Source organism: Schistocerca serialis, chromosome 4, assembly GCF_023864345.2.
Source record: "Schistocerca serialis cubense isolate TAMUIC-IGC-003099 chromosome 4, iqSchSeri2.2, whole genome shotgun sequence".
Classification (NCBI taxonomy): Eukaryota; Metazoa; Arthropoda; class Insecta; order Orthoptera; family Acrididae; genus Schistocerca; species Schistocerca serialis.
Window position 1 is genome coordinate 230,094,174 of NC_064641.1, and position 26,483 is coordinate 230,120,656.

Genomic DNA, 26,483 nt, shown 5'->3' on the forward strand with positions numbered 1-26,483 from the left:
GCACAGAGTTTTTATTTATTTTCGTTGCATTTAGCACCTGAAGAATAGAAATAGAGGAAATCAATAGTTTAGAAAAATACGCAAGGAATCTCAACTGCACCTGAAAATGAGCTGTAATATGGATCTGTTTGTATTTTTATCATTGTGACATGATAGATAAAATCCGATGTCATTTCTTGGAACAGCATAAACAAATATTTCACACATATTTTTGAGAAGCTGCTTGAAAACTACATGTTTCCAGTCGAACTAATGCTCTGTCTTCCAATCTTGTGGCAGCAGTAACCCAGATGACACAAGTTATTGCAAAACAGGCGAATTCTCTGAAGAAAGCGTAATTCTGAAGCTTGTACAAAAATTGCAGGTATGAATGTTTCACATTTCGTTACGCCTTCACCTGGCGGAAACATCACAAAAATATTGGAAACACCGCAGTTATTACTTTAATTGTAGTGTTTCACATATAATACTGATTCAGTAGGTCACTTAGTTGTAAAAAATCAATGTTTGGTTTTAGCTAACACGCAGAAAAATAATTGTAACAGTCACCTCCACTTGGCATAGCGCGTAATAACAGTGAGTAGGCTTTAGTTCACCCGTCTCGTGACTTAGATGTTGGTTCCAAACCACAACACAGCACAAAGCGTTCTATATGTGTCTACGATCTATGGTGACAGTTGTGTGCTCGGTACCCTCTTCTGCGTAACAGCCTTCCTTCTTTGCCACAGGGTGTCGAACTGACAAGGGACAGCGTGAGTCTCCCAGTCTCGGCGTGTCGTTACAGCCCGTACAAGAAGGGCAGCGGGTAGGGCAGCGGGAACTGCAGCGGCACGGCCAGCGGCGGTGCGTGCGTGCGCGCGTGCTTCTTAAGATGGTCCTTGCGACCGAAACGCTTCTCGCAGACGGAGCAGGCGTACGGCCGCACCCCGGAGTGGATGCGCTTGTGGCGAGTCAGCTCCTCGTTGCGCGTGAAGCTCTTGCCGCAGCTGCACCGGAATGGACGCTCGCCTGCAACACAACAGCACTCTCGCAGCAACTGCACATTTACAGCATGTGCTTCGATTCAGCCAGAAACTTCGGATGCACAGGTAATCGATACAGAAGAAATTGTCTACTTACGAGGTGTGATCAAAAAGTAAAGGGAATTTTTAAAATTTCGCCTGCTCTATACACGCGATTTTCAAATATTTTTATCTTCTGATGTATGTTCGCTTTTTCAGCTGTTTTGAATACCTAGTTTATTGCTGACAGTGTACAAGGTTATATGTGTCTTCGAGTGTTCGGCGAATTATTGCTTCCGAAAAAGATCGATCAAAGAATTTGCATTACATTTTGCTTGAAAAACGGAATAAAGTGCAGCACCGCACTTGGAATGTTGACTAGGCGTTCAAGACGACGGCTACCCTGGAAGCCCAAGCACGTCAATTACTGATGACAACGGGGGAGAAGTAATGAAAATGGTTCTGTAAATCACCACCAGAGACGTTGTTGATGATGTTGGCATATCCTTTGGCTCAGGCCAAGTAATTTTTCGAATGTTTTGGGCGTGAAACGTGTAACAGCAAAGTTTGTTCAAAATGATTCAAATGGCTCTGAGCGCTGTGGGACTTAACATCGGAGGTCATCAGTCCCCTAGAACTTAGAACTACTTAAACCTAACTAACCTAAGGACATCACACACATCTATGCCCGAGGCAGGATTCGAACTTGCGACCGTAGCAGTCGCGCGGTTCCGGATTGAAACGCCTAGAACCGAAAGTTTGTTCCGAAACTCTTTAATTTCGACCTAAAAGGACGCCACCTAGACATCCCTCAGGAATTGCTGAGTGAAGTCGACAACGATCCAGAACTTGTAAAGAAGATTGTAATATGGGTATGCGGATATGATGTCGAAACCAAGGCCCAATCGTACCAATATAGACTACCTGAAGAGACAAGACCGAAAAGTATTCGACAAGTTACATCACATGTGAGGGTCCTCCTCACTATTTTCTTTGATTGCACTTGGATAGTGCATCATAAGCTCCTGCCTTATCGTCGTGGGGCCAATAAGGAGTTTCCGTCAAGCAATCCCAAGAAAATGACAAGAACCGTTACAAAACCACTGCTGGAAATTGTATCATAATAATGCTCCCGCTCACATCTCAACTCTTGTTCGTGATTTTTTAGCGAAAACAAAACTGTTATGTAGCCTCACTTACCGAACATGGCCCCTGCAACATCTTTCTTTTCCGAGGCTGAAGAAAACCATGAAAGCACGTCGTTTTACCACTATTAATGAGAGAAAAACAGAACCACTGAAGGAGCTGAACACTGTAACGTAAAGTGAGTTCCAGAAGAGCTTCCAAGATTGGAAAAAGCGCTGTCAAAAGTGTATTGTATCTGAGGGAGATTACTTTGAAGGGAATAAAGTTGTTGTTGTTGGTAAATAAATAAAGATTCTTTAAGAAAAACAAAAATTAATATCAGCGCACACTCCGCTAAAGAGTGAAAATATCATTCTGGAAACATCGCCCAGGCTGTGGCTAAGTCATGTCTCCACAATATCCTTTCTTCCAGGAGTGCTAGTTCTGAAAGGTATGCAGGAGAGCTTCTGCTAAGTTTGGAAGGTAGGAGACGAGGTACTGGCGAAATTAAAGTTGTGAGGACGGGGCGTGACTCGTGCTTGGGTAGCTCAGTTGGTAGAGCACTTGCCCGCCAAAGGCAAAGGTCCCGAGTTCCAGTCTCGTTCCGGCACACAGTTTTAATCTGCCATGAAGTTTCATATCCGCGCACACTCGGCTGCAGAGTGAAAATCTCATTCTAAAAATTCCCCTTACTTTTTGACCACACCTCGTATAAGCTGTATACAAACTTCACAGAAGCCAAATAACTACCGGTCGGTGCCTCTCAAGCCAGCTTGAAAATAGGTGATGCCGTTGTCAAGGCTTGTATACAGTAGAATAGACTACACTTACTTTAAAGTAAAGCTAAACGAGTGAAGGTTGATGTAAAGCAGAACTGACAACCTGAAAAAAAAAATCCAAGCCAGATTCACTTTTCTCGTAAAAGAAGATACACAAACAGGAAAAGAAAAATAAGGCTCATGCAGCAAAAGTTCTACTAAGGGTGATAAATAACAAACGACTTCACGGGAGACTGGAGAAAGTATTGCAGGGTAACAGTATGGATTTAGAAGAGGGGAAGGTACAAGAGATGCAATTGGACTGCTGAGACTTATAGGTCAGACATACACTGAAAGAGAAAGAGAAGTTTATACTGTTTTCATTGACTTCAATGCAGGGGAATAAAGTAATGGACATTCTAAGGAAGAATGGTATCAATTGGAGGGATAGGAGTGGCCGACCGGTTCTAGGCGCTTCAGTCTGGAACCGCGCGACCGCTACGGTCGCAGGTTCGAATCCTGCCGCGGGCATGGATGTGTGTGTGATGTCCTGAGGGTTAGTTAGGTTTAAGTAGTTCTAAGTTCTAGGGGACTGATGACCTCAGATGTTAAGTCCCATAGTGCTCAGAGCCATTTGAGATGAAAGTGTGTTTATATCTCTTAATTTACGCCTTTTAGAGCTCTGTGTTTACTTGGATTTTTTTATCCATAATATCACGTCTAAAAATTATGAGAAAACGAAGAAAGTAGCGGATGACAGGACTGCAAGGTGAGCTGCTTGTGAAGATCTGCCCTACGACAGAACACAGCTCATGATAAGAGTTCAACATTCTGTGGACTAAGACGCCATCTGAGACAAAGCCCAAGGAGGGAGAACGGAATCAGCCGAGTCTTTCTCAAAGGAACCATCTCCGAATTTACCTTAATCGATTAGAGGAAGCTGCGAAAACTTAAATGTAGATTTCCGGACGAATATTTGAACCACCGTCCTTCTGAGTAAGAGTGCTGTGCGCCAGTCGTTAGACCACCTCATCCGGCTGAGAAAGATAAATATCTAACAAATAACTGGTGTCGGTAGCCATCTAAATTTAAACCAATAAAGGTAAGGACAAACTTAAGCCAGTACTCAGAATAGAAAAAACAGACAGAAAAATAAAGACATCATCATGAAAATTCACAAACATTTAGTTCTATACTTAACGGTCCATCGTCATCATCAAGAAAGTCTATCATGATAAATAATAATAATAAAAACAAATGTCAATAAGTATATGCTATACCCCATCAGTCCAAAAAGTTTCGAGAATGGATTAATAAGAAACAGAGAAGACTTGTGATGGTGGTAATTCTTCAGGTGTCATACATAATTTCCTCCCCATCTCCTATTTGAGTGCAACGCACAGAGCGTTCATACAACATTGTGTAATTATCAGAAAAATCCTGGTTCAGCTCGCGCGTCACATTGGCTTGAATGCTGATTATGTCGTCAGAGCGTCGAACCTTATTGTCAGTTTCTGCACTTGTTGTTTTTGTGGTAAGTACGTATTGATAACGCCAAATCTCCTCACTTGTGATGATTTTTTTACAGGTAAGAATTGTCCATGTTTTACATTTCAGTCAGTCAGTGGCAGGTGCACACGCGTCATCGCGTTTGTTCTGAGGTCAAGGTGTTCGGGAGAAACTTTGCACAAACTTTTCTCTTCTTCAAAACATACTGGGGAAGCTCTTGAACAGTTGATTTAGGGATGTTGCTCCATTGTGACTGTCGCGCGGAGTGGCTGCACGGTTTGAGGCGCCATGTCACGGATTGCGCGGCCCCTCCTATTGGAGATTCTAGTCCTCCCTCGGGCATGGGTGTGTGTGTTGTTCTTAACATAAGCTGGTTTAAGTAGTGTGTAAGTCTAGGGACCGATGACCTCAGCAATTTGGTCCTTTAGGAATTCACACACATTTGAGCATTTCCCGTTATGATTCGTGACACAGCAACCTTGACACATTACGACCACACATCCGCTACTTAACATTGCCTGCTCGTACCTGGCTGATCGGAAATTCATTTAAAAAATTAGAATGAAATGGGCTAATTGCTATTAACACACACGTTATTTTTACTTTCACGTGGACACACAAACTATACATTATTGTCACACAAATTTTAAACAGATATAAAAAAAACAATAAATAATCAGTAACTTTCTTTTGAGCCAGGTTCGATACCATTAACATGCAGGATTGTCACGCATGCGTTTCGCCGGCATTATTTCGGTCGAAATGGCATTCCAAACGCACCATTATTTTGTTCAGTGGTGTCGTTGCCCTTGTATGTATCATAGTATAGTCAGATAACCAATCACTACTATCGTCACTGTCTACAAACGAACAAATGGCGATAATTTCGTTAGCAGAAATCATCATTTTGAAGAAAAAAAAAATAATCCTTCAATTACTTTCCAGTTATTCTTCCAATCCGACAACTTTGAAGTTCGAACTCTAAATTCAGTAGTAATGTTTTTGAACTATTCCCCTTAATCAAAAAATGTTATAACATTTTTGTCCATGGACATTGCAATATTCTTTCTCTTTGATGTCATTTTACGCTCGCAGCAAATGGGGGTAGTGCAGTACTCTTCGACGGAATGTCAATTTGTCAATTAACACTGTGTCACTACAGACTAGCGCACGGATCATATTCAGAATTTGTCTTGAAAGCATCGCTTCCCTCTGTCTGTACGCAATGAAAGATGCGTTCTCAATGTCGCACTGCAACTCGTTAGCCTCGTATAGCGTAATCAACGTTTCTCAGGCGTCTCGGTCAGTACGAAGTACAGCTCCTACCTCACACTGAACGCGTCAAAGATAGTCTAGAGTGTGGTATCACATTTGATACGTCTTTTTCATAAGAATTATTGTTTGTGCTGTAGCTCTTCTATAAAGTAATTACAGGGAATTTGCATATGGCGAATGTCTGCTATCATTGCAAATGAGCGAACTATCAAGGCGGCGCATAAAATTTTCAAACAAAGCGAATGACTGTGTGTATTTCCAGACGGCCATCCATTATAATCTGGGGATACGAAAAGGCGTCGTTGATTCAGAATAAACCCACGCGAAAATGAGGTAATCCGTCTTCATTACTATGAGGCAACTACGGAGCACAGCGCGACTTAACTGCAGACAACATATTTAACTTATTCCTCGTTCAAAATATAATAAGATATAGAACAACGAAAGTGGAATACAAGCATGAAAACATTTGTGACACGTGTGCGTCAGACTGAAAAGGGGAGCATCAGGTAGAGCTGTATTATACTCTTTAACAAATATGCTAAACTATCATTGTTGCAACAAATTATTCTCTTCATTGGACAAGAATCATTTGAGTATGTTTACTACTTGTTATACAATATTCTGTTTCAGCACTTGTTATGGCTGCTTGGTTTAGTAACACTTTCTTGAAAATCTTGATCACAGTACACGAAGTCACTTGATATTTTTTTCTGCTTTGGATAGATGAGGTAACTGATCCTTTCCACTTTCTATCCACTCTCTTTCTTTCTTTCTCTCTCTCTCTCTCTCTCTTTCTCCAGTTCAGGAAGTGCTTTGTTTCCCATACCCGCGACGTCTAAGAGACGATAAACTGTTATAGGTTTTTTCGTTTTTTCCCTTTCTTTTACGAAAATGTAATCGACATATTGAACATTATTTTGGAAATGTTGCAGGCGTGGAAAACGTATGGCGAGCTTCTGAGGTACCAGAGCGTATACAGTCGTCTATGGTCGCGTCACGTTAACGTATGTGAGTCAACAACGTGCGAAATCTGTATTGAAACAATTCGTACTTAAGTGTAGTCAAGAAGAAAGGGTAAAGTTAATCTCCTGTCGGAACAGAGCTTTAGTTCGATTTATTAAGGATGCGTAAAAAAAAGTATCCATCTCGACTTTCGTCGGAATTAATTTTCAGAAATTACTGGAAAGCTCAAATATGGATGGTTGAAGGTCACTTAACTATGCGGCAACAGCCACGGTGACAATGTATTGTACGGTTCAATTTATTCGTGATGCTCGATGGGTATTTGTGCACTTTTTTTCATCGGCCAGTTCTTGCCTTGTATTGTTTCATTCTTGCTTGTATAAAAACAGATACGTGAAAATTTGATTAATGGTGCAGTTGATATATTTTCCTTGTTATCTTTAACAATCAAGGTATAATACACTACTGGCCATTAAAATTGCTACACCAAGAAGAAATGCAGTTGATAAACGGGTGCCGGGCGGAGTGGCCGTGCGGTTCTGGGCGCTGCAGTCTGGAGCCGAGCGACCGCTACGGTCGCAGGTTCGAATCCTGCCTCGGGCGTGGATGTGTGTGATGTCCTCAGGTTAGTTGGGTTTGATTAGTTCTAAGTTCTAGGCAACTGATGACCCCAGAAGTTAAGTCGCATAGTGCTCAGAGCCATTTGAACCATTTGATAAACGGGTATTCATTGGGCAAATATGTTATACTAGAACTGACATGTGATTACATTTTCACGCAATTTGGGTGCATAGATCCTGAGAAATCAGTACCCAGAACAACCACATCTGGCCGTAATAGCGGCCTTGATACGCCTGGGCATTGAGTCAAACAGAGCTTGGATGGCGTGTACAGGTACAGCTGCCCATGCAGCTTCAACACGATACCACAGTTCATCAAGAGTAGTGACTGGCGTATTGTGACGAGCCAGTTGCTCGGCCACCATTGACCAGACGTTTTCAGTTTGTGAGAGATCTGGAGAATGTGCTGGCCAGGGCAGCAGTCGAACACTTTCGGTATCCAGAAAGGCCCGTACACGACCTGCAACATGCGTGCGTGCATTATCCTGCTGAAATGTAGGATTTCGCAGGGACCGATTGGAGGGTAAGGCCACGGGTTGTAACACATCTGAAATGTAACGTCCACTGTTCAAAATGCCGTCAATGCGAACAAGCGGTGACCGAGACGTGTAACCAATGGCACCCCATACCATCACGCAGGGTGATACGCCAGTATGGCGATGACGAATACACGCTTCCGCTGTGCGTTCACCGTGATGTCGCCAAACACGGATGCGACCATCATGATGCTGTAAACAGAACCTGGATTCATCTTTGCTATTCGTGCACCCAGGTTCGTCGTTGAGTACACCATCGCAGGCGCTCCTGTCTGTGATGCAGCGTCAAGGGTAATCGCAGCCATGGTCTCCGAGCTGATAGTCCATGCTGCTGTAAACGTCGTCGAACTGTTCGAGAAGATGGTTGTTATCTTGCAAACGTCCCCATCTGCTGACTCAGGGATCGAGACGTGGCTGCACGATCCGTTACAGCTATGCGGATAAGATGCCTGACATATCGATTGCTAGTGATTCGAGGCCGTTGGGATCCAGCACGGCGTTCCGTATTACTCTCCTGAACCCACCGATTCCATATTCTGCTAACAGTCATTGGGTCTCGACCAATGTGAGCATCAATGTCGCGATACGATAAACCGCAATAGCGATAGGCTACAATCCGACCTTTATCAAAGTCGTAAACGTGATGGTACTCATTTCTCCTCCTTACACGAGGCATCACAACAACATTTCACCAGGCAACGCCGGTCAACTGCTGTTTGTGTATGAGAAATCGGTTGGAAACTTTCCTCATGTCTGCATGTTGTAGGTGTCGCCGCCGGCGCCAGCCTTGTGTGAATGCTCTGAAAAGCCAATCATTTGCATATCACAGCATCTTCTTCCTGTCGGTTGAATTTCACGTTTGTCGCACGTCATCTTCGTGGTGTAGCAAATTTAATGGCCAGTAGTGTACATAACTTAGCATTAAAGCACCCGACGTTAGTTTAATTGTTTTCCTGACTTTTCGAAGCACGCATAGCTGGCCTTTTCAAAAATTCACTCTCCATTACTGGCGACGGCGCCTCTAACGTCTGAGGGGGCGGTCCCCTAGTCATTATCGTTACTGATCCTTCCTTGTTACCTGCGATGATCATTCGCTGCCTCAAGTGAGTCGAGGATCCATTTACGTTGAGGCTTACATCTTTCTTGTTAAAATTATTGTCATGTTTATGAATTTCAATGGCTTCCCTGAACAAACGGGTGGGATAGCTCTTCTCTGCAGCGAGAACCTGTGTGTCGGGTGATTTTATGTCGTGAAGGTAGAAAAAGAACAACAACTACCTTGGGCGATAGTGTGTATCGGAAACTTAACACAAGGACCAATACTTGCACAAATTTTCAAATCATCATCTGAGCCCGAAAAACGATATGATTAATACCCTCGTATCGCGCGCAAGATAAATGTGTTAGCTTCGGCATTTCGTGGGCGAGATGCAACACATGAGATGCATTCTGGGGTACAGTGGGTAGTCCACCAGTGATATAGAGTGGGGCAAATAAAAGTAACCCGGACGAGTGGATACCATTTGTGGTAGCATTAACGGAGGAGGAAAAGACCTACAGTTACTTCCAACAGAGTGGAGCAACTGCTCATACAGCCGGCCGAAACTTGGAGGACTGTTACAAAATCTTCACGCCTGATAGAGCTGTTAGCAGAGATCTGGCTGGATGCATAGTCTTCAAGACCCGCAGCAGAATATTTCGGATGAGATCGCAGCAATGCTAGCAGTCCAGCCTCGATCTGCCTTCAGCAACTTGCTGACCAGGGGCTAAGAGTGCCAGAAGATGAATAGTGGTCACGCTCAACATCTGCCATAGTCAGGTTAGTATTGTCTTCCCTGTCCTCTGCTGTGTTTCTTTGTACCCTGGAACTCTGTTGTGCGGGCCTCTTTTATTTGCACCACGTCACGAAACTTACGTCTACCATATATCCCCAGTCTGTCGGACAGAATCGGTCGTAAAGACTGTATACAAACAGGCGAAGAAGTGCAGAAAGTATCTCAGACCGACAAAGGACAAAAGGGACCCACTCGAAATGTCTGAGGTGTAAGCATGCCGTATACACGCGGAGATAGTCTTTGTTGTAATAACAGGTCGATCCTCAGTACTAGGATCATCGAACATAAATTGTGTCGTAGGTCGGGACAGATGGAAAAAGCGGCCATGGTGGAGCACGGCCTGTGTTAGACCAAGTAGAAAAATTCACCAAGCTGCAGGTTCTCACTGCAGAGAAGAGTTACCACGCCCATTTGTTCAGCGGAGTCATTGAAATTAGTAAACGTGAACGTCATTAAATAAATATCGACTGAAAATTGCGAGACTAGAGTCAATAGGCAGTACATAAACAAGTGGCCACGAATGCCTCAACAAGTTTATAGTTAACTAACCACCTACATTATAGGCACAGTCTTTTACGAACTTTCTCTAAAATTATGTCTGCAGAGTTTACTTAACATTGCGTTCCATACTCAAAAAGTTGCCGCGTGGCAATCAGATTTTTTTTGATTTTTGTAATTTTTCATTTATATGGTACGTGAATTTCAGAATTCTCTCAAATATCAATCTACCGAAGCTGTTCGATGCAACGCTCGAAAACTCTCCAGAAAACCGACTTTGAACGCTTCCTTTATGCACTAAAGCAGGGTTATTTTTCGACAGGCTGCGTGGCTCTGTGGTAGAGTGCTCGTCTGCCCTGTGGAGGACCAGAGTTCGTTTCTCGGCGTATTCAAATTTTTAAACAAAGAAATGTGTTATACGAGCATTTCAGAGAAGCGGAAGATACATAAAGATGGAGACTGGCAATCGTAGTATCAAGTCTCATTTCGGTCATTTTTTTATCGTTATTTCCGTTCAGTGCGAATATCTACGTGTTTTAAATATAACATTCATAAAATATATGCTAATTAAGGCATATCTGTCATTTTTAATGGAAAACGCATGTTTTCTACCTTCTAATTTCATATTGCACACAGAAGTCCAGTTTTCAAAGCAAGAATAAATTCTTGATAGCAATGTGTTTTAAATGCTCGTACGATATACACCTCTGTCGAACAATTCGATTCCACCAGGTATCAACCCCGCCAGGAATCAAACCCCCACACAAAATGACAGGCGAACACTTTGCCACAGAACCAAGTTGCTTGTCGGATGTCGGATGGAAGTCATTACTCTAGCGTAACGTAATGTGGTGCTACAGAAGAATGCTGAAGATTAGATGGGTAGATCACATAACTAATGAGGAGGTATTGAATATAATTGGGGAGAAGAGGAGCTTGTGGCACAACTTGACTAGAAGAAGGGATCGGTTGGTAGGACATGTTCTGAGACATCGAGGGATCACCAATTAAGTATTGGAGGGCAGCGCGGAGGGTAAAAATCATAGAGGGAGACCAAGAGATGAATACACTAAGCAGATTCAGAAGGATGTAAGCTGCTGTAGGTACTGGGAGATGAAGAAACTTGCACAGGATAGAGTAGCATGGAGAGCTGCATCAAACCAGTCTCAGGACTGAAGACCACAACAACAACAACATTAAGGATTGTCGGAAATTTTCAAAGTCGATTTTCTCGTGAATTCTAGATAGTTGCTTCTTACTGTTTTGGATGATTGATATTATTGATATTTGAGTTGAGAACTTCACATACCATAAATACAAAAAAAAAAAAAAAAAAAAAAAAAAAAAAATACGAAAATCGATTGCCATGCGATCTCCTTGTTAGTTTCCGGACGCGAGTGAATATTGAACTTCGCCGCGCGTATAGCCTAATCAACAGGACTATGTGTGTCAGGAAGCCTGCGCGTATCCTGATCTGCTTAGGTTCCCCAGCTTCCGTTTTCATCTCTGCGGTATCTTCCACACCCTTGCGTCATTTCGATTGCCGGCGGCTGCTGGTCCAGTTTCCGCTGGCCAGTGGCTGGCAGAGGGTGGTAAGCCCCTCCCCGTTTCATGCAGCCATCTCGTGACTCACCCCTGCTCTCCCCTCCTGCACTCCACCATGTAGGGTTGACCATCACGTCGGACCCACGAGAACAACGCAGCTATCCGCAAAGAACCATGCTTTGGGATGTCAGCTTTCAGCTTGTCCGACACGAATACAAACATTATTCTTCTTCTTTGTACTTTTTGCGGCACATTTTATTCTTCCTCGCACAGATCTTTCGCAGTGGATTTTGTTTTACATTTAAGGAACGTATTGTTTTACATTTAAGGGTGTTTGACCTCATTGATACTAACACTCTAAATGAGTTCTTCCGAAATTTCTCGCTTCGTTCACCCATATACAGACACGTGGAAAATTACATCTCTGATTCCTTTTGTCGCAAATTGCTAAGATTCTGATCGTTTAAAGGAATTACCTGTCTGCCTTCTGACTTGCTAATGTGGTGTTAAGAATCCAAGTTTATTTCATTGGATTTTGATTTTCAGATATAGCAAAATATTTGATTTGCGGTTTCTTCTCATAATTAGCCTGTTTACATTCAACTTGAGTGTTCCAAATGTAACGAAGGGATGAATAAATGGCAGCTTGTGACAAAAGTGCCTTTTTTTAAAGGCGTTAAGGAAATCTCACTGGAACCGCACTGGAGATTAACATTTTCTTTTTTCCCTCTTCTGTAAGTTATTCCTTACTAATCTTTTACATAAATTCAGAAAATGTCACAATTTTGAATTGCTATCCCAGTGTACCGTGAAAAGTAAATCCGTAAAAGAAGTTAAAAACTTTAGTCTATTAAACTAACACGGTGTGGTGTTGAAAGATTTCATAAATAAAATTGTTAAATTAGGAGACATCATTGAATAAAAGATGTAGACAGAGACAGCTCTACCCCGAACACAAAACTTGTTTCCACTTGAGATAAGCTATTCTCTAATAGAGTTTGGAAATGTAGCTCCATTCTCATCAGCATCGTGGTGTACCATACAGCCCGTTTCCTTCGAGCAGAAATTCATAGTCTTCGTCTGAGCTCTTCTACGGGCATGCAACAGCTCTTTGATACGTCGTTTTGTGCAATAATGCCTGTCTCGCAGGCCTTTTGTCTTAAATTCGTGAGAGGTGCTCGTAAGAGCTGCATTTTTGTTCTTTCATATTTTCATTTATATGAAAAAGTTTCATTTCAGAATTTTTGATTCTAGACTGATGTTTTCCTTTCTAAAAAATATGCATCTTTTATGGATGTGGAACACTGCGAATGTGATGAATAAAGGTTTCCAGAAATAACTGTAACCAGTCATCAGCTGTGATTCTTCAATTTTTATTTATCAAGACCGGTTTCGGATCGCTCAGCGATTCGTCATCAAATTGTGCACACTAGTAAATGTTCTGAGCATTGTAGGGGTCGACTAGACTTATTAGCATCCGTTGGTTTATTTCTGGAGGATGCATTACTCTGACAAACATAACATATGTTTTCCAGCAGCCGGCCGTTGTGGCCGAGCGGTTCTAGGCGCTACAGTCTGGAACCGCGCGACCGCTACGGTCGCAGGTTCGAATCCTGCCTCGGGTATGGATGTGTGTGATGTCCTTAGGTTAGTTAGGTTTAAGTAGTTCTAAGTTCTAGGAAGCTCATGCCCTCAGAAGTTGAGTCCCATAGTGTTCAGAGCCATTTGAACCATTTTTGTTTTCCTGCAAACTTAAATCTATAGCACTACAAAAACTTTGCTTCAGGCAGCGACTGGGAGTTTAACGTTTGTAATGAGTCTTCGTGCGCCTGGAGAAATAAAAGTCAAGTAAATCTTTTGTTTAGTGTGTTAACTTGTTCGCTTATCATTCATGCGTCTGTCTAGCTTTCCCACGTTGACAGTTGCCGCACCACACTGTAGTCCACATCTCCTAATCGGTGTGCACACAATAAATTTCGTCACTGCAACCGTTCATAACTGTCCCCTTTTGCTCAGTTTGAACAAAACGTTTCCAGATGTTAAAAGTCTTTAACTTAAAATGATTATCCCAGAGGAATCCCATATTCTTAGCTTGAACGAAAATCGCAGCACTATATGGGAAGGAATATTGACAAAACTGTATCGCAGGGAAGAAAAAAAGGAAAAAAAAGAAAACACCGCGAGGAATAGTCACAATTACGTCGAATGAATGATCCATTTCGTTGTAATTACGACGGTGCTTACACAAACTTGTAGGGGGTGAGGTACATCTCTCGTGCAAACTATGAAACGTTTGTGACACGGAGGTAGCCTAGTTTCTTGTAAATAATACAGATTGGCTACTGCTCACCATGTTACCCTAGATGGAGGACTCAGTGAGGTGGCGCAATGGTTAGCACATTGGACTCGCAATCGGGAGGACGACGGTTCAAACCAGCGTCCGGCCGTCCTGATCTAGGTTTTCCGTGATTCCCTTAAAGCGCTCCAGGCAAATGCCAGTATGGTTCCTTTGAAAGGGCACGGCCGATTTCCTTCCCCATCCTTCCCTAACCGAGCTCGTGCTCCGACTCTAATGACCTCATTGTCAACAGGACGCTTAACGCTAATCTTCCCCTCCGCCTCCTAGATGAAGGACTGACTTTATTTTCTTCGCAATTTTAATATTAAACGGCCATTATCCATTAATTATAGACAGAAGAGGCATATTTATACACTCCTGGAAATGGAAAAAAGAACACATTGACACCGGTGTGTCAGACCCACCATACTTGCTCCGGACACTGCGAGAGGGCTGTACAAGCAATGATCACACGCACGGCACAGCGGACACACCAGGAACCGCGGTGTTGGCCGTCGAATGGCGCTAGCTGCGCAGCATTTGTGCACCGCCGCCGTCAGTGTCAGCCAGTTTGCCGTGGCATACGGAGCTCCATCGCAGTCTTTAACACTGGTAGCATGCCGCGACAGCGTGGACGTGAACCGTATGTGCAGTTGACGGACTTTGAGCGAGGGCGTATAGTGGGCATGCGGGAGGCCGGGTGGACGTACCGCCGAATTGCTCAACACGTGGGGCGTGAGGTCTCCACAGTACATCGATGTTGTCGCCAGTGGTCGGCGGAAGGTGCACGTGCCCGTCGACCTGGGACCGGACCGCAGCGACGCACGGATGCACGCCAAGACCGTAGGATCCTACGCAGTGCCGTAGGGGACCGCACCGCCACTTCCCAGCAAATTAGGGACACTGTTGCTCCTGGGGTATCGGCGAGGACCATTCGCAACCGTCTCCATGAAGCTGGGCTACGGTCCCGCACACCGTTAGGCCGTCTTCCGCTCACGCCCCATCATCATGCAGCCCGCCTCCAGTGGTGTCGCGACAGGCGTGAATGGAGGGACGAATGAAGACGTGTCGTCTTCAGCGATGAGAGTCGCTTCTGCCTTGGTGCCAATAATGGTGGTATGCGTGTTTGGCGCCGTGCAGGTGAGCGCCACAATGAGGACTGCTTACGACCGAGGCACACAGGGCCAACACCCGGCATCATGGTGTGGGGAGCGATCTCCTACACTGGCCGTACACCACTGGTGATCGTCGAGGGGACACTGAATAGTGCACGGTACATCCAAACCGTCATCGAACCCATCGTTCTACCATTCCTAGACCGGCAAGGGAACTTGCTGTTTCAACAGGACAATGCACATCCGCATGTATCCTGTGCCACCCAACGTGCTCTAGAAGGTGTAAGTCAACTACCCTGGCCAGCAAGATCTCCGAATCTGTCCCCCATTGAGCATGTTTGGGACTGGATGAAGCGTCGTCTCACGCGGTCTGCACGTCCAGCACGAACGCTGGTCCAACTGAGGCGCCAGGTGGAAATGGCATGGCAAGCCGTTCCACAGGACTACATCCAGCATCTCTACGATCGTTTCCATGGGAGAATAGCAGCCTGCATTGCTGCGAAAGGTGGATATACACTGTACTAGTGCCGACATTGTGCATGCTCTACTGCCTGTGTCTATGTGCCTGTGGTTCTGTCAGTGTGATCATGTGATGTATCTGACCCCAGGAATGTGTCAATAAAGTTTCCCCTTCCTGGGACAATGAATTCACGGTGTTCTTATTTCAATTTCCAGGAGTGTAGATTACAGTGTGTCAATCAGTCAGTAGTTGCGAGCAGACAGTGTAAAGTAGCGGACGTGCGGCCGTAGCGTGTCAGCGTTACTGTGCCACAGGTCGCGATGGAGCAACATCTCAAAATCAAACGTCAAGACGTTTGAAGTGGAGAAAAGTGTATGCAGACTTCATTCCGCACACTTTGACTCTCAATGACGTGTGGACGCTTACCGCAACTTGACTGAAATGCAAAGCGTAAAAAATCATCACAGTGACAGGGAATGGAGTTATCAGTACAAACGTAACACAAAACGACACAATGCAGACATTCCCATAAAGGGTCAACGCTTTAGCGACATAACCGACATTCAAGCCAACATGAGGCACGAGTTGAACAACACAAGGACATTTCAGGCAGCTCACACGATTGTAACGAACGTACTGTATGTTGTACTCAAATGGGAGCAGAGTATGTAGAGCATCTGAAGCATTAAAACTATCGTCTTAACTTTTCTCTTTTTTTATATAATTCATTCTACAACCTTTTTGGAGTGACGGAGTAAAAGGTATTTCCCTTATTTCATGCTAAATTGTGATTTTTTGAAATGAAACATAATTAATATTTATTGTTCTGCGTTTTGAAAATCAGTGGCCCAAGTTCATACCTCAATATCCGAATAGTCTTAAAATGTGAAAGACTGTAAGCGCTCACAGGCCGACAATTACGTTCATAAAGCACGTGCCCAAATCGTTTAGGATTGCAAATCGTATAACACTGATGTGATGTACGCTACGTGGACATCAGTGGTGTTATCAGTAGCAGAGAGAGCGCATGGGAAAAGGATAAAAATTTATGCTCCCTTTCAACTTCCCAGAAGATTAGTATTCATGAGGCATCACCTATTCGTAGAAAGCAGCAACCATCGGTAGGTCAACTGAGTGAATCAGATAGCACTGATATCTCTAGAAGCAGAAAAGGTTAGCTTGTTCGTCAGATGATTGGGGTAAATTTTGTGTGTATCTTCGATAGAAGTAAAAGTCCAATTGAGTGAAAGAACGATGAAAAACAATGAAAAATAAGCCTCTGATCATTATAGAATGACAGAATGGATGAGGCTTTACAGAGCACCCCTGTAGCCCCATGTCTACTATCATAGGCTGTGGACACGGACACAACTGTTACAGAGGATATACCGATATGACTTACACTTAATAAACTACAGAGATGTATCCACGTAAAGATGTGGCCTCACGTTACAACAAACGTATACTTTGTTCCATTTAAACTCTTGTGTCACTATGTAAATTCCCAAAGATATACTTTTGTCTCTTTTTTTGGTATAGATACTGGATTACTGTATGTAACAGGACTATAATTTTCCGCACATTATCAGTGAAAGGATTCCATTCTTGTTGCAGCAGTGCAACTTTTTTTTACGCTATCAAAATGGCAAACGAGACAAATTTTTGTCACCTGCGTTTTATATTTATTTTTACCCGCATAATGTTTCTTTCTTTCCGCTGATTTTCCATCATGCAAATAGCAACTATTTTATAGAAATTTTCTTGCGTTATTTCCGTTATGGACGCACTGAGTGACGGTTCATCTTTCTAGAATTACAATGCAAATCCATGTTTTGATCCAGCATCATCCAGCGACTCAGCACATTATTGCCTGAAAATTGTAGTTATTACTTTTGTGTGCGCAGCACCATAATTGGACAATTAGCTGTAGTACTCCGTTTGTATATAAAAAAGCATTATCATTGATCATAATATAGTTTATAATATTTGTGCACTATGAGCGAACTTGCACATTATTTTGATTTACTTAACTCCGGGTTTTTGGTGAAACACTGTAATTTTATATACTTCGCACTACACTGTTTAGAAATTTACCGCAAATACCCCACAGATTTCGAAATTCCGCATTCAGTATAGAGAAGACAGGTAATATCAGGGCTTGAAACATCAGAATTTTTTAAAAATATCTGAAGAGCGTGCTTTCTCACCAGTTCCAGATATTCCCAAAACAGTTAAAGGATACACGAACCTGCTTGATCTCTCCCTCCAACATCCACCCTGTGCAGCTCAGCTACATTACTTGCACCAAAATTCCATAATTAACTGCTATGAGAATTACTAATGACTCGCTATTGTATAGTAACTAGTACCCCGCTGTCAATATGACATACAGAGGAACCACATATTTAAACTGTAATCTAAGTCTCGTATTACATCACCAGTGTCAGTCTCCCACCATCATTCAATTTCTTTGTTGTATGTGTCAGATTTCAATGTAGTTCGCATTATCGTTTAATTTCTTTGCCAGTTATAAGCTATTTGTTTCACAGTACACCGAAAGGCATGGACCACATATTCTAAACAGTAACGCTACAAAATAGACGTGGTACCCTAAACCTGGGTCTCATAAAATAAAAATTTATATAACACAGGCAGAAAACTGTGTTTTCTTGTGTGAGAGCCGGCCGGAGTGGCCGAGCGGTTCTAGGCGCTACAGTCTGGAACCGCGCGACTGCTACGGTCGCAAGTTCGAATCCTGCCTGGGGCATGGATGTGTGTGATGTCCTTAGGTTAGTTAGGTTTAAGTAGTTCTAAGTTCTAGGGGACATGACCTCAGCACTTCAGTCCCATAGTGCTCAGACCCATTTTCTTGTGTGAGATTTTGTACATGTCAGGCAGTCTCTCGAAGACTCTTGCCAAGCGTATCTTTCCCAGCATTCCGATTTTTAAATAACTATGCAATATTCTTTGTCACTTGCATGTCACAAATTTCGAGCGATCTTCTTTTAAAAATTCGTATTTCTTATCAGTTGTCATGCAATCATCGATTGTGTTCGGATTAAGTGGTGTAAACAAACTGCAAGTTGTATTCGGTTTCCTCGTAGGGCTAAGCGACTTTACAACACTGCGAAGAGATCTATTGTTTGTCGAACTGGGCTAAAAATTACTTTGCTTGGCGAATAATATGCGCATTATTAGCGAGAATTCTTACTTACAACATTTGCTGAGTTCGTGTTGCAATCATTCGTGTATGTATACCTGTTTTAATCCTGAAATGGTATTTAACATCGTGAAATAGTTTTGAGAAATAGAACTTACTGCAGTGTGAAACCATGTACTCAATGAACGCGCGCAATTACAAGTGAGGTACTAGCTTTTTCTCTTGAAGTGGCATGTAATATCCACAATATATGTATATTGCGCTCTATAGCCGAGTGTACGCTGTTTCGAAACTTCGTGTGAAGAGAGAACGACCTACAGTGGGCACAAGGCATGTTTCATAAACGGAAGAATGTTCCAACAATAAATTATGCTGATTTTGGGGTAAGTATCGTGCTGTGTGTATAACAGTTGTGAAGTTTGTACCTGTGAAGATACTGAAACATGACCAAGGCACCTGAAGTGTTTGGTGTTTCTAGAGGCACCGTATCGCATATTTATACCGCATACAGTGAAAGCGGAAAAACATATCCGTTAAATCACAATGCAGACGGAAATGTGTGGTGAGTAACCGTGACAGACAGTCATCGACGAGGATTGTGACGAAAGAGAAGAGGACGACAGCTGCAAAAGTCACTGCAGAACTGAATGTCGCACTCGCAAAGTTTTCATGTTTTCATTTGCCAAAAATACTAAAAGATCTGGAAGAGATATCAAGAAGCCATAATAACCTATCCACAAGATCATAATATGACATCATCTTTATAGTTTTGACAAAATTAGCTGCAAATTACTTATTTCTTGTTTATTACATAAGTTCACGACAAGGTTGTTTCGGCATATGTGCCATTACTAAGTGTTCCTGTTAACATTACATTTATACATCATTTTATTCTACGTCTGTGTAACAGCTCTACGAGATTTTACCTTTCATCGTACTTACGTTTAGCTGGAGTGACGTCCTTAAATCATCTTAGAACTTAATTCCTTTCCTGTATTTTGTTGTCAACATAGATCACATACTTACCTTCTACAGAAATTGAGTGTTGTTTTTTTTTTTGACAGCTGCAAAATTACATATTTTTCCAATGATGCTTTATGTTTAAAAGTAAATTTATCTTAGACGGTCATAGAGATATTTTTACAGAGATATAATTTACTAGTGAATATAATTCATTATTGGAACGATCTGTCGTTTTACAACTGTCGAAAAATAACACGAAATTTCTATAGAATGTAAATACGTGATCTATATTAACAACATAGTACATAAAAGGGCTTACTTTAAGATGATTTGTAGACGCTGTTCCGTCTAGACGTAAGTATAACATAAAACAAAATCTCATAGTAGGCCTACTATTACATAGACATAGCATAAAATGATATGTAAATCTCATGTCGACAAGAACCCATGATAATGGCATATATACTGAAACAAGCTTGAAATCAACAAGAAACAATCAATTTGTGGCTGATTTTGTGGAAAGTAGAAAGAAGATGTCATATTATGACCCGATACAAGCTGCGGGCCCAGCAGAGAAGCAATCCCACACGGCTCGGATCTGGCCCACTATAAAACAATGCGTGTCAAATTTGATATATGTGATCGTTTCTTGCCTGACTACATATGTTTTTCCGATGTTACGATTTAGGTCTAATGTTAGGCTAGGGACATTATCTGGCCATAGCTCTGTTGAAAGTGACACGCTGAATTTATCGTGTATATGTAGCTGAAATTTACCGTAATTTACCAGAAAGGCTCGAAACAGCTCTCAAATATTTGGTGTTTCCTTACTGCACCATGTAAAGGAAAGAGAGAGAGAGAGAGAGAGAGAGAGAGAGAGAGAGAGAGACAGAGTTTCCAAAAGGAATAGGCAGGAAAATATAGATAGCAACACTGCGAGCTGAATAAAATTTCAATCGAGAATAGAAAGAGAATATTGTCATTAATGTGTTCAGTCTATGTCGCAAATACATATAGGACATATTTTGACTGTTGCCCACCCTCAAGTCATCACAACGTCACAAATATAATATAATGTACGTTGTACAGCATAGTTGAGTGTAACAACCTGTAACCTTGGTGAAGAGATACATTGCGTCAGATGTTTTATGTCGTGATGGTCAGATCATACCCGACGACAAAAACAAGTCGTGTGTGAAACACAAAAAAATTAAAAACATATTTTTTTAGGAAGCTTTGTTTCATTGTCATGCCACGGTTACAAGGGAAACTTCTAAACAAAATATTACATGTAAAGCACATGTCTGAGATTGAAACTGTCAGGAAGCACATTACGTAATGTTTGCGTGCCACAGTTGATTCTGTAATAACACATGTGCGTGCTGTTTACACTTAAGCAACTTATGCTTCCTCCTCGAAATGCACAAGGATAAAGACGAGACAAAACACTGTTCACAGGAGCAACTGAGCAGACGACACACTACTGATGATTGTGTTACTGTACTGAAACATAATGGTTCAAAGGTGGTCATGGCAGTAAAATGAAGGTTTCTAAAAGTTCTTGTGCCTGTTTGCGTTCTCCATCAAGAATCCTTAATTGAATGACGGCTAAGAAGTTCAACAAGATCCGTCATGGACAGAATAACAATAAAAATGATTTGCGACTTAGACTGAACTTATTAATAAGTGCGATCAGTACGTCGCTCACCTGAAGATAACTGTGTCTGTAAATGGGAACTGTATTGCATTCGTCAGATAAGTCATCGCAACATCTGTTGCAGACATGAAGGAACCTCGAGGCTGACCATCTTGACGGACGCTAAATTGCCCAATTTGAGGTATGTGATGCTGCGTTCTCCATCAAAAAGTTTGAGGAGACAATGTCCCCAATCCTAGACATCGTGTGGTAATGTTCAGGAAGCTGTACAGGTGTTAAAATTACGAGCAAAATATGTTCGTAGTGTACAGGAATTAAAAGCGCCAGATAAGAGAAAAGTGTCTAGCCTAGTGTACATGGTTTCAGCCATTTGTTGACGTCGATGAAATCGCAGAACAGGACGATGTTTTCTTCACATTAGCAGATACGTGAATTTTCAGACATAACATTCTGATCAACCGCAAAATCCAAATGTCTTTGATGAAAATACCTTGCAGTGTCAAAAAATTGGAGTGTGGTGTGCGACATCGCGTCGTTGAATAGTGGACTCTATTTTCGTTGAAAATACGGGCAACAGTGTTGTGCATCAGGACATTATTACACAGATTATTTCGCTTCTTGAGGCAGATGAACGTTATTGTTGGTTTTAGGATGCGGTAATACTTGTCACACGTCTAACGAAAAACGTTCAAACGTGTGCGAATTCCTAAGGGCCGCGCAGTCCGTGACGTGGCGCCTCTATCCGCGGGTCCACTCCGCGCGGCACACATCTAACGAAACAAATCAATTCTTACGTAAAGTTCTTGGTGATCGAATAATCTCTAAAGGTATATGTGAAGGTAATGGTATATGAAGGTAATGGTGTATATGAAGGTAATGAGTATAATGGGCGGGGGCGCTATGATTATAGTACGGAACAATAAGTTGGGAATATGGGTCTCACGGGAGGCGTGCCAGAGAAAAGTCCCTGCAGTAGCACTATCCTCTGCGTCCACGGTGGCTCAGATGGACTTGCCGGCACGGTAGCTCAGCGTGCTCGGTCAGAGGGTTAGCTACCCTCTAATAATAAAAAAACTGAGTGAACGGATCAACAAAGAACGTGAGCGGCTGTCATCGGACGTCCGCCACGAACAAATTCATCGACCAATATAGAGCAAAATGAGATAGATTTAAAAAAAATTAAAAAAAGATGTATATAGCGCCTGCCATGTAAGCAGGAGATCCCGGGTTCGAGTCCCGGTCGGGGCACACATTTTCAACTGTCCCCGTTGACTTACATCAACTCCTGTATGCAGCTAGGGGTATTCATTTCATTGTAATTTCATCTCTAAAGGATTATAGCCCCACATTCACCCGATTTGACGTCTCTAGACTTCTTTCCATTAGGAATTGTCTATAAATGTAATCGGCACACGCTGGTAGAATCAAAATATTAAAAATTAACGAAACTACTGAAATTAGCAGCAGTGTCAACAACTTTGATATGCGCGGCTTTTCGATTACTCTGTACAAATGCCGAAATGAACCTACGTTGACTTTGCCTCTTCTTTTGACGAGAGGAAACATTTTATGTAAATTGAAGGTGAAGGTGAAGCGGGCAGAAACGAAAGTGAAGCAACTAATGATATCAGCTGCATCGGAACTTAATGCGGAATCGACGGTGACGAGTGAAAATGTATCAAATCAAATTTGTGTGAAATCTTATGGGACTTACCTGCTAAGGTCATCAGTCCCTAAGCTTACACACTACTTAGCCTAAATTATCCTAAGGGCAATCACACACATCCATGCCCGAGGGAGGACTCGAACCTCCGCCGGGACCAGCCGCACAGTCCATGACTGCAGCGCCTAAGACCGATCGGCTAATCCCACGCGGATGAAAATGTATGCCGGCATGGATTCGAACCCGCGATCTCCTGCTTACTACGTAGTTGCGTTAACCACTGCGTCACCCGGACGCAGTGTTTATCGGAAACATTCGGACTATCTGGGCGCGCTAGCACCTACAGCCCCGCCATGTCCTCCGTGCTCGCTAGATTCCCGCTGGAGGCCGAATGTAGAAGAGCATCCGTCACAATGCCACAATGTGTGTGCTTGCGAGGCGAGTCAGCTATATGAATGTGTGGTGTCTGTTGTTTTGGACATGTGCGAAGGAACAGAGATCACGCATTATACACTACTGGCCATTAAAATTGCTACATGAAGAAGAAATGGAGATGATAAACGGGTATTCATTGGACAAATACACTACTGGCCATTAAAATTGCTACACCACGAGGATGACGTGCTACAGACGCGAAATTTAAAGGACGGGAAGAAGATGGTGTGATATGGGAATGATTGGCTTTTCATAGCATTCACACAAGGTTGGCACCGGTGGCGACACCTACAACGTGCTGACATGAAGAAAGTTTCAACCGATTTCTCATACACAAACAGCAGTTGACCGGCATTGCCTGGTGAAACGTTGTTGTGGTGCCTCGTGTAACGAGGAGAAATGCGTAACATCACGTTTCCGACGTTTGCAGGAACATGGACTATCAGCTCGGAGACCATGGCTGCGGTTACCCTTGACGCTGCATCACGGACAGGAGCGCCTGCGATAGTGTACTCAACGACGAACCTGGGTGCACGAATGGCAAAACGTCATTTTTTCGTATGAATCCAGGTTCTGTTTACAGCATCATGATGGTCGCATCCGTGTTTGGCGACATCGCGGTGAACGCACATTGGAAGTGTGTATTCCTCATCGCCATACTGGCGTATCACCCCGCGTGATGGTATGGGGTGCCATTGGTTACACGTCTCGGTCACCTCTTGTTCGCATTGACGGCACTTTGAACAGTGGACGTTATATTTCAGATGTGTTACGATGCGTGGCTTTACCCTTCATTCGATTCCTGCGAAACCCTACATTTCAGAAGGATAATGCACAACCGCATGTTGCAGGTCCTGTACGGGCCGTTCTGGATACAGAAAATGTTCGACTACTGCCCTGGCCAGCACATTCTCCAGATCTCTCACCAATTGAAAACGTCAGGTCAATGGTGGCCGAGCAAGTGGCTCGTCACAATACGCCAGCCACTACTCCTGACGAAGCTGCATGGGCAGCTGTACCTGTACACGCCATCCAAGCTCTGTTTGACTCAATGCCCAGGTGTATCAAGGCCGTTATTACGGCCAGGGGTGGTTGTTCTGGGTACTGATTTCTCTGGATCTATGGACCCAAATTGCGTGAATATGTAATCACATGTCAGTTCTAGTATAATATATTAGTCTAATTAATACCCGTTTATCATCTGCATTTCTTCGTGGTGTAGCAATTTTAATGGCCAGCAGTGTACAACTGAGAGAGAACATTTGCTTACCTGTGTGGATGCGCACGTGGCCCCGCAGCTGACCGTTGTTGCTGAAGGCGACGTGGCAGTGCGGGCAGCGGTGCTTCTTGGGCCTCAGCTTGCGCTGCTGCTGCTGCTGTAGATGCGCCTCCGGGCTCGGCGCCGGCAAGTGCGCGCCGGCCGGGTACGGCGCCAGCAGCGGGCCGTAGCCGCAGCTGTACGCCAGGTACAGCTCCGACAGGTAGTCCACTGCCGGGGGCGGCGGTGGGGGCGGCGGAGGTGGTGGCGGCGGCGGCGGGGGCGGCGGCGGTGGCGGAACGGGCCCCTGCGCGGCGCTCGGCCCGTTCGCGGGTCGGCTGTCGCGTCGCGTGGTTCCCGGCGGCCCAGCTGACGGTTCGGCGCCCTCCGGCGCTGCGGCCGAGCGCTGGCAGCTCGTCCGGAGAGGCGACGCGGGAGGCGACGGCTGCTGGCCGGCGTCCGCGGCCGACGAGATGATGGAGGACAGCCGCGACTCGTAGGACACGGGCAGCAGCGCCGACAGCTTCTCCTGCGACAGCGGGCGGGGCTCCGCCTCGGCGTCGGCGTCGGCGCCGACGTCCGACGTCCACGGCCGGAAGAGCGCCACGGGCGTCATGGCGGCGCTCGCCCTCTGTCCTTTCGACGCACTTCTCACGCTTACCCTCGGGACCATTTAAACCCGATGGTGCATAGCCGTGCCGCTACACTTCTCACTGACGTTCCTTGCGAAACTCAATGTGTCTATCCGGCGGAACCCAATTTTACGTCACTACCAGTGAATTCACGCTGTCAACCGCCTATGCAGACCATTCTGTATATCGAGTCCTAAAGTGCCACGCGTAATACGCGTCTGTTTGGAGGATGAGAATTTGAGTTTACCGTCAGTGGAGGCTCTTGTCTATCTTGTGGCTCATCATTGGCGCTGGTCACTGGAGGGTGATAGTAACATTAACTGCCTAAACTTCTGTAACGCAGCTCGCTAGTACTGCGGGCACATGACGTTGAGACGGCTTTCAGTTCAGTGACAGCGCACACTCGGCCAAGCAGTCCCAGCGTGCGGCGCGCGGCGCATCCACCTGACCGCCAGCCAGGGTAAACACGACTGAGGCAGAGCTCTCCTGGAGAGTGGCGGCCGCCCATTGAGCCCCTAATCCGGCTGTCAGCCCTCGAGTGCTCCCCCTCCCCTAGCCGGCGTTACGTGTCCCCGTCCCTGTGGGGTGGGGTGGATCGCTCGCCCCCTGCTACTGCTACTGTTCCCGTTTAGCGAGGCCGCCGCCAGGGCTGTGAAAGGAGCAGTCACAATCGGCCATTGTCCGGCCCCCAGCCACCGTAGAAGTCGCCGGGCCGACTCCCCGTTTGACTTCCCGGCCTCTGAAGTGAGCCGCCCGCACGGTCCTCCTCACTCTTCTCCGTTCCACGGGTAAGCTGAGACCGAATCTACATCTACGTGATTACTCTGCTATTCACAATAAAGTGCCTGGCAGAGGGTTCAATGAACCACCTCCATGCTGTCTCTCTACCGTTCCACTCTCGAACAGCACGCGGGAAAAACGAGCACTTAAATTTTTCAGTTCAAAAATTGTTCAGACGGCTATGAGCACTGTGGGACTTAAGTTCTGAGCTCCTCAGTCCCCCAGAACTTAGAACTACTTAAACCTAACTAACCTAAGGACAGCACACACATCCATGCCCGAGGCAGGATTCGAACCTGCGACCGTAGCGGTCGTGCAGTTCCAGACTGTAGCGCCTGGAACCGCTCGGCCACA

The 26,483-nt window shown here is 44.2% G+C and overlaps 1 protein-coding gene across 1 annotated transcript; it reads right to left on the reverse strand.

Annotated features, from left to right (window-relative positions):
* Positions 1-778: 778 nt before the first annotated feature.
* On the reverse strand, positions 779-25,333 carry LOC126474363 (Krueppel-like factor 16). Its single transcript, XM_050101830.1, has 2 exons — positions 24,730-25,333; positions 779-1,008 (listed from the first exon to the last, which is right to left on the reverse strand). Exons 1-2 carry the CDS (start codon positions 25,331-25,333, stop codon positions 779-781), a joined length of 834 nt encoding a protein of 277 aa, XP_049957787.1.
* Positions 25,334-26,483: the final 1,150 nt, after the last annotated feature.